This window comes from Sphaerodactylus townsendi, linkage group LG11 (assembly GCF_021028975.2).
Source record: "Sphaerodactylus townsendi isolate TG3544 linkage group LG11, MPM_Stown_v2.3, whole genome shotgun sequence".
Classification (NCBI taxonomy): Eukaryota; Metazoa; Chordata; class Lepidosauria; order Squamata; family Sphaerodactylidae; genus Sphaerodactylus; species Sphaerodactylus townsendi.
The window spans coordinates 436,155-460,163 of NC_059435.1; the positions used below are offsets into that span (position 1 = coordinate 436,155).

Sequence of the window (24,009 nt, forward strand, 5' to 3'; positions counted from 1 at the left end):
CTGAGCAGGGGGAGAAAGCTGATTGGTTGTTGTTCAGTTCAGAAATAAATTGAATACTGGAACTGAGGACACGAATCCTCAGTTCCAGCACCCTGTATTTAGGACGATGCCAATCAATAAAGTTCTTCTCTTTAAGTTAACTGCATTTGAGTGTGTTACATTGTGCTGGAGCTCACTTTTATTATTCTACCGTGTGCCCAGAACTCCTATAGGCATGGCTGGGTTGGGAGAACAAATCTATGCCCGCTATCCCAGACTCTCCCCAGTATGATGAGGGACCCCAGTGAGGCGGCCTACACCCAAACAAGTGGGTGAGACACCAAAGATGCAACTGCTTGCCCCCCGCTGTCCTCGTCTGTGAGTGACCTCTCCATCCCCCCCCCCCAGTTGCCCTGTCTGCCCATTGTTTGATGTAAAGTATGAGGTTGGGGCAGTGGTGGGATTCAGCAGGTTCACACCACTTCAGCAGAACCAGTTGTTAAAATGGTCCTTGTAAACAACCAGTTGTTAAATCAGCCATTCTCAACCAGGGTTCCGTGGTACCCTGGGGTGCCGTGAGCATGTCCCGGGGTACCACAGCAACACTACCGCCCCCCCCCTCATTTTTGTGGTGTCTCCCACCGGTGCCAGCAAGGACATGGAGCTGGCTCATGGGGCAGGGCTTGCCACAAGGTCAGCAGCCACCACCACCCCCAGTGCTTCCCTTCACCCTGGGAGGGGAAGGTGGGGTGTGTGGCAAGCAGGGGCAATGGGAGGGGAAGGTGGAGGGTGGCGGCAGGGGTACCGTGAGATATGAAGAGTGAAATCAAGGGTACTCTGACCTCAAAAAGGTTGGGAAACACTGTGTTAAATTATTTGAATCCCACCACTGGGTTGGGGGCACATGAGTCATTGCTGCCCCCCCTGCTGAGCTGACAGTGCTGGTGGTGGGAGGGGGGCAATAGTCATTGCTGGCACCCTGATGGCATTGCTGGAAATAGGCAGGAGAGGGAGGATCAGAGACCCTAGTCAGGGGAGCAGCCCAGTGAAGGGGGGTGACAAGGGGGGTGAATGACAAAGAGATGTGGCAGAGGGGAGGAAGTGAGTGCAGAGTGAATGGGATGTCTCCTCCCCACAAGTTTCTTGTTTAATCTTAATTACTAATTAATTAGTGAATCAGTTAATGGCCTTTGAACCCTCTCATCAATTCAAAAGATGCTTCATCAGTCAAGTAATTTAATACAATTCAGGAAAATAAGGTCAGTAATCCTTGCAGGCAAGATCCTTAAAATAAATGTTTTATTATGATAACATTTTGCTTTGTCAATTTTGGCCAGCAGTAAACAAAATAAGTGTAAGAAAACAACAGATTTTAGAACACAGGAGAATATTTATTTAGAGTTCTAAAGTTCAGTGAGTGCTCTTAACATATGTTAAGACTAAATGTAACCTGATTCTGCACACATTTTTTCAGAAGTGAATCCACTGAATTCACTTGGACCTATTCTAGTTAAATGCGTGTAGGCAAATTCTTTGCCTGCTCCCTCATATATCCCATTGAATTAATTCAGTGGCACTTGATACCCAGAAAATTACAATGACACCTCATGGGTCTAAAGGTTCATTTCTCCTCTACAAATGAATTGTTATCTAACCTTTATGTGGCGGAAGAATCCATATTTCTGAAGATAGGATTGAGCAGCTCATGATATTGATTCTAGATTACTGTCTTCATTTAAGCTGCTAGCAGGAAGGAAGGAAGGAAGGAAGGAAGGAAGGAAGGAAGGAAGGAAGGAAGGAAGGAAGGAAGGAAGGAAGGAAGGAAGGAAGGAAGGAAGGAAGGAAGGAAGGAAGGAAGGAAGGAAGGAAGGAAGGAAGGAAGGAAGGAAGGAAGGAAGGAAGGAAGGAAGGAAGGAAGGAAGGCCCTCTCTGCGCCAAGGCAGAAAAATGCTCATTCCAGCTCTTGCGTCTCTGGATCCTCGGTACTTGGAGTTCCACAGGACTGCACCTGGAACTTTCCTCGAGCAAAGTACCTGAGCTACTCCTTGAGTTTACTACAAAGTATTTATTTGGGTCCCCAGCAACTAGTCAGTGTGTAAAAAAGGTGCTGGCACCCTGGTCTAATCCAGAATGACTGCTCTTCTGTTCTTATATTTTATTTTTTTGGGAAAACCCACATTGCCATTTGGACAGCTAAATGGAGTGTGTGTCCTTGATAGTTTCAGACCAAATCTATTTGCATTTACAGCACAAATGGAATCATAGCTGCTTTTCTCCACTGAGAGGAAGTCCCCTTTTTCAGGTACAGCTGGTGCTTCTTCCGGGCCCAAAGTGCCATCTGGATTGCTATTAGTAATGCAAAGACACCCACTGAAAAGAAGAAGAAAATCAGGTTTCTTGAGTCAGTCCAAGATTGTCTATTTTGGGAAAGAGGCAGCCATTCCTCTATCCCTGGGACATGTTTAACTTGGGCTGGATGATGCCCATTATTCAAGGAGGAAAAGCACTTTTGATAGAGGAGAATTTCTGTTTTTGACACTTTGAAAGAACAGCAGAAAGGTGCTGTTTTGTTTTGCTTTAGAGTCCTGGTATAATTATGGGAAAGGGGTGCGCACATGAACTCACATGCCTCACACTGAAGCAGGCAATCAGTTCATTGGTGTCAGTATTGTCTGGGGAGGCTTCCAGAGACGTCCCAGCATCTCGAGCAGCAACCTTTCCTATCACCTTCTGCCTGGTCCTTTATGAATGGATATTCTGGGGGCTGAACTTGGGAACTTCCGCATGCAAAGCCACAGTCCTTCCCACCGGGAGCAACATTTTGCTTACCCATTAAATGGCTGACTCTTACCTGGCAGAGTTTGTGTCATTAATGTAAAACTGATCCAAGAGCCAATCTGTTGCAAAGAAAAGAAACCACAGGGACAACAATGAAATATAAACAGCTGTCTTCTGGGAAGCCTACAACCCAATACCCTCGCCAGCATCCAGTCTGGGAAGCCTACAACCCGACAGCCCAACCAATACCCTCGCAAGCATCCAGTCTGGGAAGCCTACAACCCAACAGCCCAACCAATACCCTAGCCAGCATCCAGTCTGGGAAGCCTACAACCCGACAGCCCAACCAATACCCTCGCCAGCATCCAGTCTGGGAAGCCTACAACCCGACAGCCCAACCAATACCCTCGCCAGCATCCAGTCTGGGAAGCCTACAACCCAACAGCCCAATCAATACCCTCGCCAGCATCCAGTCTGGGAAGCCTACAACCCAACAGCCCGATCAATACCCTCGCCAGCATCCAGTCTGGGAAGCCTACAACCCGACAGCCCAACCAATACCCTAGCCAGCATCCAGTCTGGGAAGCCTACAACCCGACAGCCCAACCAATACCCTCATCCAGTCTGGGAAGCCTACAACCCAACAGCCCAACCAATACCCTCGCCAGCATCCAGTCTGGGAAGCCTACAACCCAACAGCCCAACCAATACCCTCGCCAGCATCCAGTCTGGGAAGCCTACAACCCAACAGCCCAACCAATACCCTCGCCAGCATCCAGTGCAAGCAGCCCCACAGGACTTTCCCTGCAATTTTGTATACCAAGGCAAATACTGGCAAATGAGCAGATAAATTGGGTGGTGACCACAGAATCAGGAACATGGAGAAAGATGTGAGAAGATCTAGATGTCACTAAAGAAAGATCCTGAGAAACCCAACATCAAAACTGAAGCCCCAGGAACAGGGCTGGTTCCAGGTTTTGAGAGTCCCTGGGCAGAGAGTGTTCATGGCCCCCCTCTTCAACTCACTACGACTCCCACACACAAACACACGCAATTCCCTTTCTGACCCCACCTATGCACCCCACATGTGCCCAGTGACATAACTAGGCAAACTGGAGCCCTGGGCAAAACCTGAGTTTGATGCCCCCCCCCCAGGTGCGTGCCCAATGCAACACACACACACCCTTGTAGCTACGCCCAGTGGCGTATCTAGGCAAACTGGAGTTTGCCCCCCCCATGGGCAGCCACCCTCCCCCACTGTGACCAAGCAATGATTTTTTACACCAGGTTGTTTCAAAGTCACCATCACATTATAGAACATGCCCCAACTCACAAATCTGAACACAGCAATAAGCCATGCCACACAGCAGAAATAATTTTTGAAAACATTTTCAAAATGCTTTCAAAATGTTTTATTACTGCTATGAAAACATTTTATGGTGTTGTATCCAGTACCCCCAATTGGGGGAAACAACATCACTTTCAATGTTTCAAAGGAGAATCTGGGCTCCCTAGTTTAAACAAGTGGTGCTGGAATCCACCGCCAAACAGCATCATTTTCAATGGTGTTTAAACGAGGAAGCCCAGATTCTCCTTTTAAATCCACCCTAAAGGGAGAATCTGGGGTTCCCAGTTTAAACAACATTGAAAGTGATGCTATTTTGGGGTTGATTCTCCCCCACCCTGAAACAGCATCACTTGCAATGTTTAAACTGGGGACCTCAGATTCTCCCTTTAAATCCATGTCAAAGGCGGGTGGATTTAAGAGGAAAATCTGGGGAAATTTGGGAGGTGCCTGCTGGCAGGGGTGCAATTGTTAAGCTAGCAGCACCAAACTTTCAGGGTATCATCAGGAGAATCTTTTACTGATACCACCCAGGTTTGGTGAAATTTGGTTCAGGGGGTCCAAAGTTATGGACCCTCAAAGGTGTAGCCCCCATCTTCTGTTAGCTCCCACTGGAAACAATGGATGAACCAAACCTCACCAAACCTGGGTGATAGCCTCAGGAGAGTCTCCCGAAACATCCCTGAAATGTTGGTGCTGCTAGCCCAGGGGTAGGGAACCTGCGGCTCGAGAGCCGCATGCGGCTCTTCTCCCCTTGCACTGCGGCTCCACAAGCCAAGCCGCCAGCCCCATCCTTGCCCACCCTGCAGGCAGCAGGGTAAGCACACCAATTGCCCGCGGCCGGTTGGGCCACGCCACGGGCTTCCCCTCTCGCTCACCCTGTTCGAGCGGGGCGGGTGCTTTCCCGGCGGTTGGCGAGGCTGCTTCCCCTCTCGCCCGCCCCATTCGAGCGGGGTGGGTGCTTTCCCGGCGGCCGGCAAGGCCAAACCGCTGGCTTCATCCTTGCCCGCCTTGCAGGCAGCAGGGCAGGCGCACCAATTGCCCGGCTTCCCCTCTCGCCCGCCCCGTTCGAGTGGCGAGGCCGAGACGCTGGCCCCATCCTTGCCCGCCCTGCAGGCAGCAGGGCGGATGCATCCATGTGCTTCTCAGAATGAGGGGGGTAAAAGGTTAAAAAACCCCAATATATACAGTGTTATCTTTATTTTAAATGTCAAAAATTATTTGCGGCTCCAAGTGTTTTCTTTTCCCGTGGAAAACGAATCCAAATGGCTCTTTGAGTGTTAAAGGTTCCCTACCCCTGTGCTAGCCTAACAACTGTGCCCTCTGCAGGCCAAAAATGGAAAAACACTGAAAATACAAAAAATCCCACAAACGAACCTGCAGTTTTTGCGCCCCTCACAGGGCTGCGCCCAGGGCAACTGCCCACTTTGCCCAATGGGAGGAACGCCTCTGCATGTGCCTGTGCACCTGTACCCCTTTTCAAGGGTACTGGACAGAGAGTGTGGCTAGAAGTGCCAGTGAGCACAAGGAGCACCGCTTGTACCACTTGAAGTTTTCCTTCGAGGGTGCGTCTAACCCAGTAAGCACAGCAGATGGAATCCCTGTAAGTGACTGGGCAAGGTAAGGATTTCCAGGCATGTGGAAGAAAAGGTGTGCAGGTGGGGGTCAATGCCAACAGCCCCTCTCCGAATTTCTGGGCCCTGGTGGATGCCACACCTCAAGGTATGCTGACACTGATCCTGCCCAATGGGGTATCTGAAAGTTCCCCATTTTACCAGGAACCCAAGAAACTGAGCTGGGGTTTTGTTTTGCCAATCTGCAAAAACCACAAATTCATATTTGCCTGATGCAGGCAAAACAATCATGTTACCATCGAGCTAAATGCACTTCTGTAAAACAAACTTGTTTTAAAAAAAACATCTTGCCAAGGTAAACTCTTAAATCGGAACCATGTTTGCTGTAAGATCTCAGTTTGTTTGCATGTCAACCAAGGTAAAATTTGCACTTCTTAGAGCCCAGAACAATGTTCTGTCTGAAGACCTCACCAGAATTTATCATGACACCACTTCCTTAGCTTAGGGCCACAGGCAAAGGGGAGAGATGAGAAAAGGGCATACCTCATAGGTATAGTTTGGACAAGAGACCAGTGCAAACAGCCACGTAAAAGGGTTGATTGATGGACTTGGAAAAGAGGATTTATTTCCTTCAGGAAAGGAGAAAAAAAAATTTCAGTATCATTCATTCAGGTATTAGAAGACATTTACCAGCTTCTGCTATTGTGGTTCTCAGCCAAAAACTCATGGGATCTTCGCTGTGAGAAAGAAGTCACCAATTGGCTCCCCTGTTGTCTGTAGCTTTTTCAGTGGTTATTACAAAAGCTTTCCCTAAGATTGTTTTATTTATTTTTATCTTATTTATTTAACTTCAGTTATATCTTTCCTTTCTCCCCAGTGGGGACCCAGAGCACCTGACAACTTTCACTTCGCCTCCATTTTATCATCACAACAACCCTGTCAGGTAGGTTAGACCGAGTGAGTGTGATTACCCCAATAACCTTCCTGGCAGAGTGGGGATTTGAACTTGGGTCTCCCAAATCCTAACCTGAGAGTGTCACCTATACATCCCACCAGATTATACAAGTGCTGCTGTCTGCACACATTTATCTTTCCCTTCCCCCTTGGTCATTGTGTACCATGTATGTGGGTCTAATACGGTACACTTATATTGCAAGCTACTCAAAGACCGTCTCTTAGATTGGGAATTTGCAGAACTGTATCTAGGAGCTAAAAGAACTTGCTCTCCCACACAATTTTTAATTCCATTTGAGCAGGGTCGCATGGCCCACTACTTATATTTTCTAACTAACCCCTACTCAAGGAGAGCCTTCAACAATTGCTAGATTCAGTGTTGTGCCATCTGCCTTACTACATGGCAGGTTTAATAACCTGGAAAAATCCAAAAGGTTGTGTAGCTGTAATTCTAAGGTAGTTGAAACATTGGCTCACCAGCTATTACATTGCACTAAATTTGCTAAAATTAGATCTAAATATGTCAATCTACCCCCTCTCTTCCAATCTGAGTTAACAGATTTGATTCGATTATTTCTCTTGTTGAATAACTCTGATTCTGTCTTTTGTGAAGAGGTTGCAAGCTTTGTTATAGAAATAATCCAGAGCCAGTAATAATATGTATTTATCTGAGGTTATCCTTTTTGCCTTTTAAAGTTTTTATGTTTGTTGTGTTTTGTTGCTGTTGTTCTATGTATGCCAATAAAGGCTTTGCTTTGCTTTGCTATTGCAAGCTGTCTGTTTGGGAAGGGACTACAGATGCATTTTAAGCAGATAAATAGGATGCTCCAACCCATCGCACGACAAAGAAAGAGCTATTCTGGCTCAATCTAGACTTGAGGAGGGATGAGGTTATACACATGAACACACATGAAACTGCCTTTTGGTCCACAAATGTCAGTTCTGGCTATTCAGACTGTCAGCAGCTCTCCAGCATCTTAGGCAGAGGTCCTTCACGTGACCTCCCACCAAATCCCTTCAGTGGAGATGCCAGAAATTGAATTGGGGACCTTCTGCAAGCGAAGTTGATGCTCCACCACTAGGGTATGGCCCTTCCCCAAGTGTGGTCAAGTTATGCTGTGTAAATAACAGTGTCTTACACCTTGCCTCTTACCCAGCTGCTACCCATAACAAACAGGTGTCATGGACTCTGGTGGGTTTTCTGGACTTTGATGAAAGTGTTTGGGTGGAACTCGTTACGCAAAGATGTGGTTGATAGTATTGTATTGTGGGTGGGACTTATCAGTCCAGGGAGTGATTCACATTTTCATGCCCTGCAGCAGCAGCAGTATTGGTGAATGCAAATCCTGTGTTTGGGTGGAGTCCATTGTTCATGAACTTAGCATGCCCTTGGGGTTTGCTTTTGGTGTTTTTAAGTACTGGTAGCCAAGCTTTGTTAATTCTCAGAGTCTCTTCTTTCCTGTTGAAGTTGTCTTGGTGTTTGTGAATTTCAATGGCCTCACTGTGTAGTCTGACATAGTAACCTTCTGAATTGCCCAGAATTTCAGTGTTTTCAAATAAAAACTTACGTCCAGCTGCAGCTGCAGATTTTTCAGGATGGTTAAGCCGACAGTGTTTTTCGTGCTCCTTAATATGAGTCTGAATGCTGCGATTTGTGGTTCTTATGTAGACCTTTCCACAGCAGCAGGGTATGCGATAGACTCCTGCAGAAGTGAAGGGGTCTCTCTTGTCCTTTGCTGAGTGCAGCATCTGCTGTATGTTCCTAGTAGGTTTGAAGATGGTTTGTAAATTATGTTTTTTCATCAGTTTCCTTATTTGATCAGTGATTCCCTTGATGTATGGTAGAAATATTTTTCCTGTGGTGGGCTGTTTCTCCTCAGTCCTCTGGGTTTCTCTTGGTCTTAAAGCTCTTCTGATTTCTGTTGTGGAGTAGCCATTAGCCTGCAGAGCTTAGTCTAGATGATTGATTTCATCATTTCTCTGCCCCCGGCCTAGTGGGGGCTGCTGAAGCATAAGTGGTGGCAACAGATGTCCCCCACAGTTGACAGGGAGGCCTTAAATGCGGCTGGGCAGAGGGTATGGGCAGGGCACGGAGTGGAAAAATCAGGTCTTGCCCCGGGCGCAATTTTCTGCCACTATACCTCTGCTCTAGCCCACCCACTTCACAAAAACATTTGGTGGATGCCCAAAAAGATATTGCAAGTGAGACCCATGTTCTAAAGCCAACAAGAAGAGAAATAATAAAATAGCAATAAAGAAACAAAATGAAACAAGACAACCATGCATACCTATTCAGAACAAGTAAAATTAGATGCAGAAGCACAAATTTGCCACCACTGAGAATCGCCACCTTAACCAGACAAAATTTTATGAGGGAAAAAAAGGAAAATTCATTGGACAATAAAAACCACAAACCTGATTGATTCTGATGGACTAGGGCTACACTGATGAAATGACTCCCAGCTTCACATATCTGCAAAAACATGGCAAATATTTTTGTTAAATTTGCAGGATGCTATTATACAATAATTTCAGTATTTGGTTGGCCCCATTGTGGAAGATGATCCAATGAAAACCAAAGGACATCTGAAATGCATATACATTGGTGAAGACAGTCTGAAGCAGTTTAGACAACACACAAAAATGTATATTTCAAGTAAAGAAACAAATTTTGATTAAAAATAGATCTGAGAAAAAAAACCCAGAAAACTGAACAAAAATCTAAAACAAAAAAATACAAGCATCACCTAAAAACTCCAAAATAATAAACACACTGTAAATCAGTTTACAAAAATATTGGTGGTATCAGAATATTATTAATACTTTTAAAGAAATGTATACTGTTCATGTATTGCATTGCAATAAAGTAGTTTCTACTGCTGTGGAGCCAGTTTTCTTTGTCAGGAGATTTTAATCAATAAATAAAGCATATTTCCTCACTGAAGCAAAAGCTCACTCAGAAATACAAAGCCACGTGACGATGACTCACGGGGACTTACAAAGCCACAAAGAAATACAAAGCCATTATCCACGTGATGATGACTCACGGGGACTTAAAAATCCTAACAGGAGCCCTGTGGCACAATCCAGCAACCTGCCTCCCACAGTGGCCAATCAGTTTCTCTGAAGGTCCAACGGCAGGGCATAGAAAATCAGTGTCCGGGTAAACTGTACAGATGCCATATTCAATATTTCTCTTTAATTATTCGCATTTTGATGTAAATGTATTGACAGATTGATCTATTGATCAAATTAAACATAAAAATTAAAGATTATATGAAAATTAAAGTTTGAATGCACACTAGAACACTCTTGCCACACTGTGTGCCCCCCTCCCCCCCCCCGGACACGAGCAAAACGCTAGCTGATGAGTAATGCCTGCCCTGCTGCAAACAGATCGGTGGGTAGTAATGCCAAACATGCCCCAAAACATAGACTCCCCAATCAATTCTCTCTGAAGTTGCAGAAAGCTCACCGTGCATAACCACGCAATGGATGGAAGCGAGCTGATATGCATTAGCACCCTCTAGGGTAGCCAACCTCCAAGATAGGCCTGGAGGTCTCCTGGAACTGCAACTCATCTGGCTTCGGACAGGGTGGGCAGGGTAGTCAAGCTAATACATTTTTTAAAAAAATAAAATCAATTCCTTTGGAGAAAAGGTCTGCTTTGTAGGATAAAAGGATATGTTGTATGGCATTATACCCTGCAGGACTCCCTCCCTCCCTCCCTCCCTCCCTCCCTCCCTCACACACACACACACACACACACACACACCAGACTTCTGCCCTAAATCTCCAGGGATTTCTCAACCAGTTATTACCGATTGCAGCCTTTTCATTCTGCATCCCAGTCAGTGTTTTGGACGGTTTGGATGGGGAACCACCTCTGAGGAGGGGTCTCCAAAGCCCTTTGCAAGGCCAGATATCACTATTCCCTCAATTGTTTGAAGAGGAAATGCAGAGTTACCCAGGATGTCCAGCTTATTCTGCACAATCATATTTATGCCACTCAAATACGTACCAGGAAAGTGAAGGCAGCCAAAGTAACTTGTCTGTTCCCAAATGCTAGAAAACACAATGAAATATTACATTAGTCTCAAACTCAGTATAAAGTCTGTTTGGAAGGGTCTTTGGGTAACCTGACATAATGCATAATCCTGGCTGCACTTGAAAAAATTGGGGGGCTTTTTATGCACATCTCTATCAGACAAGCTCAGAAGAGGTGGATTAAATGCAGACATTCTGCTCCCTGGGGATGTCGACCTCTCAGTCCTCTTCTGACAGACATGGGGGGCGTCCTGCCACATGTTCCCCCAGCAGACATATCTTGTTACAGTGAACTTTCTGCAAGGAGTCTTCAGCTGCAGCGTTTGGGAGTGGGGTAGGGGATCTGAATACATGACACACTGGTGGGAATTCCACTGGAGATGAGAGGATGCAGAGGAGGGAAATGGCAGTTCCTGGGTGGTCTGGGGGAGAACATAGTAGACAAAGAAAGAGAAAGACCCTTACTTTGACTCCCCTTCCCTCATAAGGACATCCAAAGAGCTCTGCCGGATATCAGACTAGCGGTCCATCTAGTCCAACATCAATCTCACATAGTGCCCAATAGCAGAGCATAAAAGCCAACAGGCTCCCCACCTGGAAGAGGAGGAGGCAAGGTGGGGGCAGCACAGAACTGAGGCAAGCTCAAGAACACCCCCTTCCCTGGGAGTTGCCTCCTGGCACTGGGATTCAGATGCTAACTGCCTCTGAACATGGAGGTTCGTCTCAGTCACCAGGGCTCAGTCACAAGAGCTGGCTCTCAGAATTGGATTCAACCAGTTTTTCTGCTGGTGAAAAAGTAATTCCTCTGTGACCACCAAAATGTTCTGTGGGGTTTGTAAGACATGCATGGACAGCAGCTGTGTGTGACGGGGGCTGGAAGAAGGAGAGGAATTCAGTGAGATTGATCCCAACTACAGAGATCCTTTTACTTGGAAATAATGGCTACCGTGATGGGTTGACTCTATAACAGGAGTCTTCAAACTATGGCCCCCCCAGATGTTCATGAACTACAGTTCACATCAGCCCTGCCACTTGGCCATGCTGGCAGGGGCTGATGGGAATTGTAGTCCATGAACATCTGGAGGGCCATAGTTTGAAAACCCCTGCTCTATAACATTATACATTGCTGAGATCCTTTCTGAAGGGCCACCCTTTAAATTCCAGGAATTTCCTAACCTGGAGTTGGCAACCATACCCATGTGCCATCTGGCTAGAACTCCTCCACCTCTGGCCCTAGGACTCAGAATGTCCCCTGGCTTGTATCCCCCCCCCCCCTCTCGAGCTGTCAATTGTGGAGCGTGATGAGCAGTCCTTGACAAGCAGCCTTCTGGAGATGTTTATCGTCTCTCTTCAATGTGAGGAACTGATAAGCTTGAATGTTCCCCAGAGTGTGTCTATGTTCACTTCAACATATGAGGCATGGAGCTTAAGTTGGAGAAGGAGAAAATCATCTAGTCTGGATGCTTTTTCCAATCCCCTCCCCCTCCCCCAATCTTCTTGCTTTGCCCTCATCTTAACAGGGGCTGCCAAAAGGTCCACTCTGCCAAAAGGCCCAGGTAGAAGCTGGAAACATTTCCACAGTTCACTTCAGAGTCAGGGGTCAGAGTTTTTACTCTGCATTGCAAAGAGCTCAGGATGACAATGGCCCCCACTTACCGTTTGCTGCGCGCTACTCTCCCCAAATAGCGCATGGTCCAGCGGTGCTCCCCACGAGTCCGGGCGGCGACAACGCAGCCGCCCCGACTCTGCGCTCTCACGTCCCCTCAGCGCGCGTCATTTCTGGCGCTGAAGAAACGGCACCTTCTGACTGCCCCGCGCAGTGGGGAACACGACCCCGCGGCACAAATCGCTCGCGCTGAGAGTAGCACGCCGCAAACGGTAAGTGGGGAAAGGCCCAAGGTTTCCTGCTGGATCCCAGCCTTCTATCTCATTGGTCATTTGCAAGATGGCACAGAGAGTGATTCCCTTCCTTTTCCTTTCAGCTAAAGAACTGGAGAATTTGATAGAAGTTTTTAGGTAATCATTTGGGAGAGAATTCTGAAAATCCTGAATGAAGTGTACTGTTTAAGGAAATTTCAAAGAGGGTGCAGATCCTTTGTACTACTTACATGGAGGAGTGTATTGTGGGTGGTTGATGTAATAAGCAATCCAAGAAGTGAATCCCCAGTAAAAAGCACAGCCCTGTAATGAAAACAGATATACTGAGGGTGGAGAATATCACCATAAATTACTGCCTCCCAGGCACTTGACATGACTGGAGAGAGGTTTAATGACACCCGGTCCCACGCCCCCAACGGAGCTGGAGCTCTTGTAACCGGCATCTTTTGCTCACTGCTCTGCCCTCGTTTTGTACTTAGTCTTATTCCCACCCATATCATCCCATGACTTCAATGTCAGCTTGGGTGGTTCTTGTATGCCTGACAGAGTCCTGGCTAGAGGTATGGACTATTTCCTGCTCTTTGCTTGCCACCAGCTTGCTCTTCTTACTGGATTTCCTGATGGGAGCCAGGAAAACAACACAGGAATCCAATCGCACCAATTGTGTAATCCGGTAAATGCTTTTCTGAGTCAGATTGCCCTTCATCGGGAGCATGAAATTGGAGTTCCCCAGCTGTTGTCTTGACCCCTTAGAAGAGGAGAAAAAAATATACAGCTCAGGGCTGATGTCAGGGCATCTGCCAGGGCTTAGGGCCTTTGGGAGGGGCCATTGCTACCAACCCCTGCCCACACTCCTCCTCTGCCATCTACCTGCACGCTCTTCCCTCACCAACTTGTTTGCCAGTGCCCCCCCCCTCTCCTGTGCATCTGACTGCCCGGCCTGTTCAGCACTCCAAGGAAGGTAGTGTGGATGGAGACGGTCACAGCAATGTCCCTCCCAGCTACATACAGCTCCCACTGGCCTTGAGGAAAAGGTGGGCAGGTGGCTGTGTGTGGGGTCATGAGCAGGCAGGGGAAGGGGTCAGAGACAGACGAGGGCAAGAAGGTGGGATGTGGGGGGGAGTCTTGGTGTTAAGCTTAAGGTCGCTGTCATGCCATTCAGTTGCTTGCCCAAACCTGGGTTGGGAAGCTCTAGGTTGGGAGGGAGGGAGTCCTACAGGGGCCCAGGGAGGGGAGGTTTGGGGAGGGGAGGGATCCCAGCAGGGCATAATGCCATGCAGCCAAAAACAGCCATTTTCTCCAGAGGAACTGATATCTGTCATCTGGAGAACTGCTGTCATCTGGAGAACCTGGAGGCTGGCAACCCTACCCAGACCCCAACATTGGCTCCCTGTCACAATGCAACTTTACAAGATGTAACAGGGAAACAATGTCTCAGGACAGCTCTGTGGATTAACAAAGATAGACCACGAGCACGCAGCCATTGCTTGATTAAGATAGATTGTGCATCAACTGTCTGTTGGGACGAAGCATCGCCCTTGGCCACTGCCTAAGGATGCCCCTGGCTTGGTCCTTCTCTCCTCTCCCGCTGCCTTCTCCTCCCCACTTCACTTGAAAGATCACTTCTAAAGCTGATGTACCAACACCACACATCTGATGGCCTTTCCGATACAGTGTTCAGAGGATTCATCAGCTGGGCTGATGACAATAATTCCATCAGCTGCTTAACATCTCTGCATCCAATTTAAAGCAGGCAAGGCAATAACCATGACTCTCAGGAAGCGCCCTGTGTGCGTAACAGAAGTCCGATCTTTGGCACGAGTGACCTTCACAGGTCCGTCCAGCAGATGGAAATGTCCTTATTTACATCAGTTGAGATGTTGGGTGCTCAGTTTATAGGTCTGAAAAAAAATCTCCATTATGACATCTTTGACATGCAAAATCACCTTGATCAGGTTCTTCAGCGGTGTTTGTCCTTCAGAAATCTTATGCACAAAAAGGGTCTCCAGAAGATGCCGCAGGTAATGTAAACAGTGGCAAATGCAGGCCAGACTGGAGAAAGGACAAAGAGAGGGGAAGAAATGTGAAGGACACTGTGGGTGCTTTTGATACAACCCTGCCTAAAATCTCAGCTCCTGTGCTTTGAACTACGAGGCCATCTCCCGTTCAGATCTGCTTGAACAAGTACATTTGCTGCATTCCCCACCCCCACCCCCAATATTGCAAAACAAGGCAAATGCTCCCTCCCTGGCCTCTTGAGAAGGTCTCTTGGGTCATTGCTAAGCATTGTTTTGTTGTGGCTGTTGTGGTTTTTGTGGTTTTTCTGGGCTGTGTAACTGCAGTCTGGTAGTTTTTGCTCCTAACGTTTTGCCTATTAAGAGCAAAAACTACCTGACCCCAGCCACACAGCCCAGCAAAACCGCAAGAGCCAGTTGATTCTGGCTGTGAAAGCCTTCTACAACATATTATTATTAATGGAGCAACTTTAAAAATTTATTTTTCTTCCTTTATATCCCATCTTTATTCCCAAAGGGGAGCCAAAATGGCTCACATTGTTCTCCTCTTCTTCATTTCATCCTCACAACAATTCTGTAAGGTAGATTCAGCAGAGAAGGTGTGACAAGCCCCAAATTACCCAGGTATCCATCATCAAAGTATCAGTAACAGAAGATGGGGAGAATTGTAGCATGAAGCTATGCAGCAGTGAAGTACGATTCATCCAACAAACTCAAAAAAGGGGGAAAGTCACATAATGGCAGCCATGAATCATTTCAAGGGGGTGAGTGCTGACATACATTGTGATGAAGGGAGGGGATCGAAAACGTTTTCTAACATTCTCAGTGATTTGAGCAGAAAAGGCCAATTAAACTTCTCCTCAATCTTCAAAGCAGTCACTTACTCAGAAAATTATCACTTTAAAAACCATTCTACGTTGGATTGAGTGACAGTGAGGACCTGTTGTAATGTACATAAAGGGGGGAGTTTCTGCTTTGCGAGTCCTTTAGTTTTGGTCCTGCAGGGCTTCTTCATGCAGGTGTGTTGCTCAGGGGGCTGATCAAAAGGCTGATGAAAAGAAGGCCAAGCCAGAGAGAGAACGGGAGAGTGAATTTACAAAAAAAACCAAAACCCACTTCTTAAGTAAGTAGGAGCCGTTACGCCCTGTTGTTCATGGCACTACACATGGTGACAGGATAAGCTGAAGGCATCATGGCAAAAGACTCTTGCTCACATTATTCTTGACTGTCCAAGATATGTGGGCATCAGGAATTTCTCTCCCAGGCTGGCCCTAGACAAATCTGAACGTGACTCTGACTGTTCTGTTGTGGAGCTTCTGTTAAACAACACAGATGTCATGCTCTTGGAAAAAGTAGCAAGATTTCTTTTACAAGTGACAGAACTTTCTAAGTAATGTATACTGCTATATACGGTCTTCCTGTCTGCACTTTGAAAGTGCTCTTGATTTTTGTATTTGTATTTCAAAAATGTCTGGCAAAGCTCTAGAACCTATTTTTAAATGCCAAATAAAGGTTGTTGTTGTTGTTGTTGCATCATGGCAAACAAGTGGATGCAAAAGGGTGTGCTTTTGCTTTGTGAGGATTCCTGAAGCCGGGAGAATTCACAACTTGATCAGCAGCAACAAACTTGGAAGGAATACTCACACATTTTTTCACTGCAGATGATCTCCCAGAGGAGGATAGAAAGAGATAAATTTTGCTCAGCAGTGTGGGACCTTCCACTTATAGTGTAATAAGAAATCTTTACTACCAGTGGTAAAACATTTGCAGAATTAGGGAAAAAATTATTACAGAACCATGTCTTAAATTTAATTCATGACCCAGACAGTCCAGGGAGTCTATTGGAGAGTTCATAGCTGAACTGAAAGACATCTCTCAAAATTGCAACCACTTGGACACAGATGTTAAGGGATCAGTTAGTCTGTGGAGTAAATGATGAAAAAATACAGAGGCGACTACTATTTAAACCTGCCTTAACTTTTTGAGTCTGGTTGTGGTGGGTTTTCCTGGCTGTGCGGCCATGGTCTGGTGGATCTTGTTCCTAACATTTCACCTGCATCTGTGGCTAGCATCTTCAGAAGTGTATCACAGAGGGAAGTCCCCCCCCCCAAAAAAAAACAGTGGGAAAATGCTGCTTTCTTGACTCGCTCAATGAGCAAGTCTTTTGGAAAGCAGCATCTTCCCGCCTGCACTGCACAAAGTAGACCGGCTGCTTTAGTGCGATCGGTTCTGAGGCTCCTCTGGGATGAATTACACCAGTGGCCAACCACTTCTTCCGCCCATGAGGAAACAGCCATGATCACCTTTCCATGTGAACCAGGCAACACATAGATTTCCCAAACAGCTAGGCCTTCCTTGTGTGCAAGTTACACACATGGGGTCTGTCTTCTCATGATATGTGTGGCTGAGAGGCATCCAGCTTGCATCGGAATAGCATCTGAAGGCTGATACCCTTAACAATGGAGGTCTGCTTTCACATACATGCCTGACAGCAGACTGTTCTTACTCACTGAACAATGGGATGGCGGACACGTGTGGTGCACTCCTTTGCATCATAAACACTGGAGAGACGAAGGTAAAATAGCAGATAAATTAGAAGAGGGCTAGTATATTCAGTCAGGAAAACCTGGAAGGGAAAAAGAAAAAGAGATCTTACACACACGAAACCGTCTTGCAAAGGGTCAGACCCTCGGGCGATGAAGGTCAAAAGGTCTGCCTAGACTGGCAGCAGCTCTTCAGGGTCTCCATGTCACCTGCTGCCTCGTTCTTTCACTAGAGATGCTGGGGCTTCCTGCATGCAAAGCAGAGGCTCTTCCACTTTGCCACACAGTGAACACACCTAAGCAACCTACCAATTCACAAGTGCTTTTCTGTAGAGGCCAGAAAAAGCCAAGAGCAAATGAGGGAGAGATCTGCTGATCACAAGTGCTAAATGTGAGAATTGCAGAGAAATTGGGGGACAAGTTGGGATATGGTTTGTTTCCTATATTCTATAACACTGATGGCGAACCTTTTTGAGACCGAGTGCCCTAATTGCAACCCAAACCCCACTTATTTATCGCAAAGTGCCAACCTGGCAATTTAACCTGAATGCTGAGGCTTTAGTTTAGAAAAAAACTGGTTGGCTCCCTCTTCCTCCACCTCACCCGCTCGAGCAGAGGCCAGCCTGCTCTAGCCTGCAGCAAGTCCTGCGTGCACCGCTCTGTGCCTCTCTAGCATCTCTGCCTCCTCTGCGCCCCCCCCCCTCAGGCAGCAGCCACCCAGAGCACAGGCACCAGGCCCGACAACCGAGTCCTCCCTGCTCACCGCGGTGCACGCATGTTGTGCTCAGTGGCCCAGGCCAGCCTAGATCTGTGTGTGTGTGGGGGGGTGATTTTCCGTCCCCCACATGATGAACTCTGTGTGTGCGTGCCCACAGAGAGGGCTCTGAGTGCCACCTCTGGCACCCATACCATAGGTTCGCCATCACTGTTCTATAAGATGGAAAGACAAACAAATACACACATATAATCACACAATATGTGCCTGTCTTTATTCACTGAGAGCCAGTGTGGTGTAGTGCTTAAGCATGGCAGATTGTAATCTGGAGAACTGGGTTTGATTCCCCACTCCTCCCCATGAAGCCTGCTGGGGGACCTTGGGTCGATCACAGCTCTCTCAGAGCATCATCAGTCCACACAGAGGCAGCCAGGGCAAACCACTTCTGACCATCTCTTGCGCTGAAAACGCATCTACAGAGTCACCTAAGTCAGCTGTGACTTTACAGGCACTTCCTAGCACTGTTTATTAATATAATTTATAGCCCACTTTTCCAATTCATTCTGTTCCAAGGACCTAACAAGTCTATAGTTGGAGGAGGAAGACCTGGCAGAAATTGCTGCACACTCTTCCTCAAATGGAAATGCCACACAGTTGTGGAACGTGCTCGTGTGCGTATAACCAGAAGCATCAACTTTCAGTCTTCGTTCTCATTTGAACTTCTGCCCCTTCCTTCATGTTTCAGATTGCAAGTTTTGTGGTTGATAGTCTGCAAAGCCAGTATGCCTTATATCCATGGTGGCGAACCTTTGGCATGCCAGATGTTATGGACTACAATTCCCATCAGCCCCTGCCAGCATGGCCAATTGGCTGGGGCTGATGGGAATTGTAGTCCATAACATCTGGAGTGCCAAAGGTTCACCACCAGTGCCTTATATTAACAACAGGGATGGGAAGGACATTGTGAGGGCATCCCCCCTCCCACCAAATGATTGGGGGGGGGATGGCATTCTGATTGAAGAGATCACGGAGTTGGACTGATGAACTTTTCTGGGAAGGGTGTGCCCCCCCCTTTGTGAATTCCCTCCTGACACTGCTTTACAACATGGATAGCATAAATGTGAGGGGGGAAATTAGGAAACACTAATAATGTCCTTGGAAAACTTTGGCAAGACTCCATGGAAAAGCGACAGGCAGCACAATTGGCAGGGGGAGGCGCGCTATGTCTGAGGATGGTGCAGCTGAAGGGAGTGAGTGAGATGCAGGGAGTGAGATGCAGAAGGCAGCCCGGGGGCAGGGAAGCGGGGCTGGGCAAAGGAAAGGACGGGGAGGAGGGATGACCTCAACATATTCTCAAAGAAGGCCACAAGGGAGGGAGAGGTTTGGGGGATGCTTGGTCAACACCTGGGACCTCTCCATTGGTCAGAAAGTCTGGCCAGCATCTGGAGTGCTTTGGCACTTTGGGAGTGGGGTGCATCCACAGGGGTGCCATTTGGGGCCTTATGAACTAGGCCACGTTTTTGAGAGGTGTAACTTTTGCACCTACTCAAGTAAGCATCCCCAGTTGGAAAGAGCTCAGACAGTCAACTAGCATCAGGCCCACCCATGGCTCTTTGGCTCTGGAGCCAGTCCATGCAACTGGGCTGTGGTGCTGCCATGGCTCTGCCGCTGCTCCTCCCTTGTGCCAACTCACATCCTCCAGCACCTGCACTCCATGGATTGAGCTGTTAGTTACACAACCAAGTAAAGGCAAGAACAGAAAATAATTAAAATTGCTTCTTGGTATAAACAGGATAGATGAATGATTTTTTAAAAAGTAATAACGAGAAAAAACAGCTGCTCCGTATATTGTCTAAAGCAAGGGGATTTAATTTCTTAAACCATGAAACTGGAGTACAAAAGAGTCCAGGCCTAACTCATACAAAATGTACTGCATGCTTAATATGCTTCTGTCTGTCTTCTATTTATATATGGTACAACAAGAGTAAAGAATGTTTATCAAATCTTGATTCCATGAACACCAGAGATAATCTTCAGATTATGCTGCAAGCATCATCTGCTCAGATGGTTACTGTGATGTCAGCAGTTCAATTTATAGTGACAGTGACTCTGCATTTCAGGTTATATTAAGGCAACATTCTGACCTCAGATCTGTCAGAGAAAGTCAGGAGATGGGTGTCAAACAAGGATTCTGGACAGCCAGGCCCCAACATCTCCCAGGAGACGTGTCTTCCAAAGAACTCAGCATAACAGACCCTGACAGGTGACCCAGCAACTGGTCCCAGGGAACCGATGCCACCAACACCCCAGCTCACCAAAATATTACCTGGAGTTGCCAACTCTGACCTGGGAAATTCCTGGAGATTTGGGAGATAGAGTCTGGGGAGGGTGGGATTTGTGGAGGAGAGGGAAGGGAGCTCCGTGGTGTATAACACCATAAGGCTCCACCCTCCAAAAGCAAGCCATTTTTCTCCAGGGGAACTGATCTCTGTAGTCCAGAGATCAGCTTCAGTTCCAGAAGGATTTCAGGACTTGCAGATCATCTAGAGACCAGTTGTAATTCTCCAGCCCCCGTCCGGAGGTTGCCAAACACAGCTTCACCTCTGGGAGCTGTCCAGCCTTTCTCTGCTGGGGTCTCTGCCACTTGTCTCTCTCGACCCCCACAAGGTTTGTTTTCCCCTGACCTTGGGCATCTCAGCCTATGTCCACTGGCACTACATAGGAATTGACCCCTGAGAAAACTGCCCTGACTTGACTGTGTTAAAAATGCAGGACAGCAAAGTGCTTTGGTGGAAGCTGGACATATAAAAGCATCTGGAGTGGCCGGTGTTAGTGGAAGGTAAAGCACCCCAGACAAGTCCAAATGAGGCATTTGTTTCAAATCATAGTTACCAGGACATTTAATGGTAGGAGGTAAACTGTTCAACCATTCAAGAAATGCATCAGCCTGGCTTAAATCCTTAAAGATAAAGGAAAGGTCATCAACGAAGTATTTGTACAACAAAATTTTCTCAAAAGATGGGCTGGAGGGATCCATGATAAATGCTTCCTCTAACCTTGCCGTGTAGAGGCAGTAGGCAAGCTTTTTTTTTTCTTTCACGGCTGGACTCAACTGGCCGCGATGGGCCCTCCGGGCTGTGAAGCCATGGTGTGTACCATGGCCACACAGCCCAGAAAAACCACCACAACCAAGGACATATTAAGTTAGAAATCCAGTGGCAAATTGAGGAAATGCAGCCCTATAAATTGCTTTTTAAATATGGAATGAGAATGTGATCTTCATTTCATCCATATGTGCCCTAAATGAAAGGGTCCACCTGTGGTCAGAAGTATGCCACCTGGACTAGAAGTAGAGTCTCACATGACTGAATGACACAACATTTTTAAACATCCCTGCACTGAGAACATTAGCATATTGGGGTAAAAGCAGTGTAAGTTTTCTGTGTGGAGGAAACTTTATGTAGCAGAACTCTGTCACGGGAGTGTCTTCCTGAAGCCTGCAGAGATACGTAGAGATGGTAGAGCAGTTGGCTTCAGGAATCCAGTAGACAAGCGAAGGACCCATGGTTGGCCCAATTGCAATGCCACAATTCTGCTTGTAATATTTCATATTTTTAAAAAAGTATGCTCCAGAATGACAGCTAATAGGTCCAAAATAAAGTGGGGTGGTGGGCTCAAATCTGCTTTAAGTTCTAAAAAAAAAATACTGTACAGCAGCTCTGACATAGGTAGGATATAAGTCCCCTCCACTTTAGAAATAAAATCATTACTGTCCCAAATAAACGAAGGGATATCTTTCAAAATCAATGAATTTAGCTAATTGTTCAAATAGGGAACCAATATTGGACACCATTGGGCGACCCAGGGGAGGGATTGTTCTCTTATGGTAACTATGATTTGAGACAAATACCTTATTTGGACTTGATGTTAAGAGTTATTGAAAGGAACGGAGTGGAGGAGGGATGGAATGGAAATTCCTACCTTTCCAAGGAATGGAAATTCCTACTTCCACTCTAAGTCATGTCATCCTTACCATCTTAAAAGCAACCTGTCCTGTGGGATCTTTCTATGGGCAAAAAGAAACTCCCCTCTCAGGAAGGAAGTAGGAAGTGAACCTTTTTAACTGAGGTTACCTCATACATATTATTAAGAAAGCCAGAGAAATCAGAATTGGCTGATAGGCTAAACCACCTGTGAGGTGCAACAGGATTTAAAGCTGCTTCTTACATCCAGGTATTGGTGGTAGGATTAGGAAAACCATCTTACAATTCCAGAGGCTCATAAGCCTCGGCAAAGGAGGGGGGGCAGTCCTGCCTATTGGACTCAGCGTGCACTGATTCCAGCATGCAAGATTGGGGCCCCCAGGCCTTCCCCACCCCACCCCAACCATCCCTTCAACTTGCCCTACCCAAGCCACATCTTCAGACCCTCCTCCACCCCAATCCTTTCCATTCAACTCTCTCCCAATCATCTTGCCATTCCACCCCCTACCCTACCTTTCCCCCTCCCAGCCACATCTTCCATCCTTCCTCCACCCCAAGCCTCCCCACTCCACCCTCCCCCACTCCAGCTGCCCTGCTGAGCCTGCCGCCAGTCTTCCCATTTCTCTGCCTGGCTGCAGCCCCACAGAAACCCATTGCCTGGGGAGATGCTTCCTCCTCAACCCTTTGCTAGGGCCCATTGCATCCCCCCACCCCACCCCACCCCACCCCCTGCAATGGGTTTTCCTACAATTATTTAAATCATGGTCAGTCATATCAGACTTACCTGAATGACAGCAATTGCCTCTGTTAGGACTTAGAAAGTTCAGATCTTTGGGCAATAGCCTCGTTAGAACTGATATTAGGAAACCTATTAGGAAAAGTGCCACTATATCTGAACACTAGCAACTGAATGTAAAGGAGTGAAAATAGATTCTTTGAATTTTACTCAGAAGTTGACTCGATTTTCCAGTTGTAATTCTACTCACCTTGTACTTAATAACCTGTGAATGTGGGAAAAATTACATTGGGGAACATAAGAAAATAAGAACATAAGAACTAGCCTGCTGGATCAGACCAGAGTCCATCTAGTTCAGCACTCTGCTACTCGCAATGGCCCACCAGGTGCCTTTGGGAGCTCACATGCAGGATGTGAAAGCAATGGCCTTCTGTTGCTGCTGCTACCGAGCACCTGGTCTGCTAAGGCATTTGCAATCTGAGATCAAGGAGGATCAAGATTGGTAGCCATAGATCGACTCTCTTCCATAAATCTGTCCAAGTCTCCCTTTTTTTAAAGCTACATTCCAGGTTAGTGGCCATCACCACCTCTCTGTAGTAGCATATTCCAAACACCACCTCACACATTTGTGCATGAAGAAGTGCTTCCTTTCATTAGGGTCCTAATTCTTTCCCCCAGTATTTTCTCAACGTATGCCCCTCCTGGTTTTAGTAGATTGTGGAGAAAGAGAGAAAAATTTCTCTCTGTCAACATTTTTTCTACCCCACATGCATAATTTTATAGGACTTCAATCATTTATATTCCCCTCAGATGTCTCCTCTCTCCCAACCAAAGTGAGTCTCAAACGCTTGCAGCTCTCCTCCTCATAAGGAAGGTGCTCCAACTCCCTTTAATCATCCTTGTTGCCTCCTTTCTCTGAATCCTTCTTTTTTCTATCTCTCTTCGATATCCTTTTGAGATGTATGCACCAGAATCTTGTGCAAAACACAGTACCTCCAAGTGCAGTCGCATCCACAGCTTTATATGGCAAGGGCAAGGCTGACAATCTTGCAGTTTTATTATCAATTCCTTTCCTTTAATTATCCCTAGTATAGAGCTGCTCTGCCTTTTTCAATAGCTGCCATGCACTTGAGTTGACATTCCCATGAAACCCATATCAACCAACTAAGCACTTGCCTAAATCCCTTTCCTGGTCTGTGACTGATAGCACTGGACCCCTTGTAGAAGTTTGGATTTTTTGCCCCTATGTGCATCACTTTCTTACATTTTGCTACATTGAACTGCATTTGCCATGTTCTTAGCCCACCCCAACTCACTCTTATCAAGGTCCGCTTGGAGCTCTTTCAAGAAATCCTTTTGCGGTTCTCAACCACCTCTCAAGAGCAGCTAATTTGGTATCATCTGCAAACTTGGCTACCAAACCATGCTACCCACCTCCTACTTCTCCTGTAGGTTTATTTAT

General features: G+C 46.7%; 1 protein-coding gene across 2 annotated transcripts in view; it reads right to left on the reverse strand.

Moving 5' to 3' along the window:
- Positions 1 to 1,261: 1,261 nt before the first annotated feature.
- Positions 1,262 to 24,009, reverse strand: part of TECRL (trans-2,3-enoyl-CoA reductase like) — a 45,283-nt gene continuing 22,535 nt past the window's right edge. For both annotated transcript variants that reach the window (XM_048510332.1, XM_048510331.1), the window contains 8 exons: positions 17,081 to 17,196; positions 14,502 to 14,607; positions 12,786 to 12,858; positions 10,652 to 10,695; positions 9,046 to 9,103; positions 6,220 to 6,305; positions 2,831 to 2,876; positions 1,262 to 2,349 (listed from right to left, as the gene is read on the reverse strand). In XM_048510332.1, the coding sequence (XP_048366289.1) occupies positions 2,222 to 2,349; positions 2,831 to 2,876; positions 6,220 to 6,305; positions 9,046 to 9,103; positions 10,652 to 10,695; positions 12,786 to 12,858; positions 14,502 to 14,607; positions 17,081 to 17,196 (657 nt within the window). In that variant the 3' untranslated portion in view covers positions 1,262 to 2,221. The remainder of the gene's footprint in view (positions 2,350 to 2,830; positions 2,877 to 6,219; positions 6,306 to 9,045; positions 9,104 to 10,651; positions 10,696 to 12,785; positions 12,859 to 14,501; positions 14,608 to 17,080; positions 17,197 to 24,009) is intronic.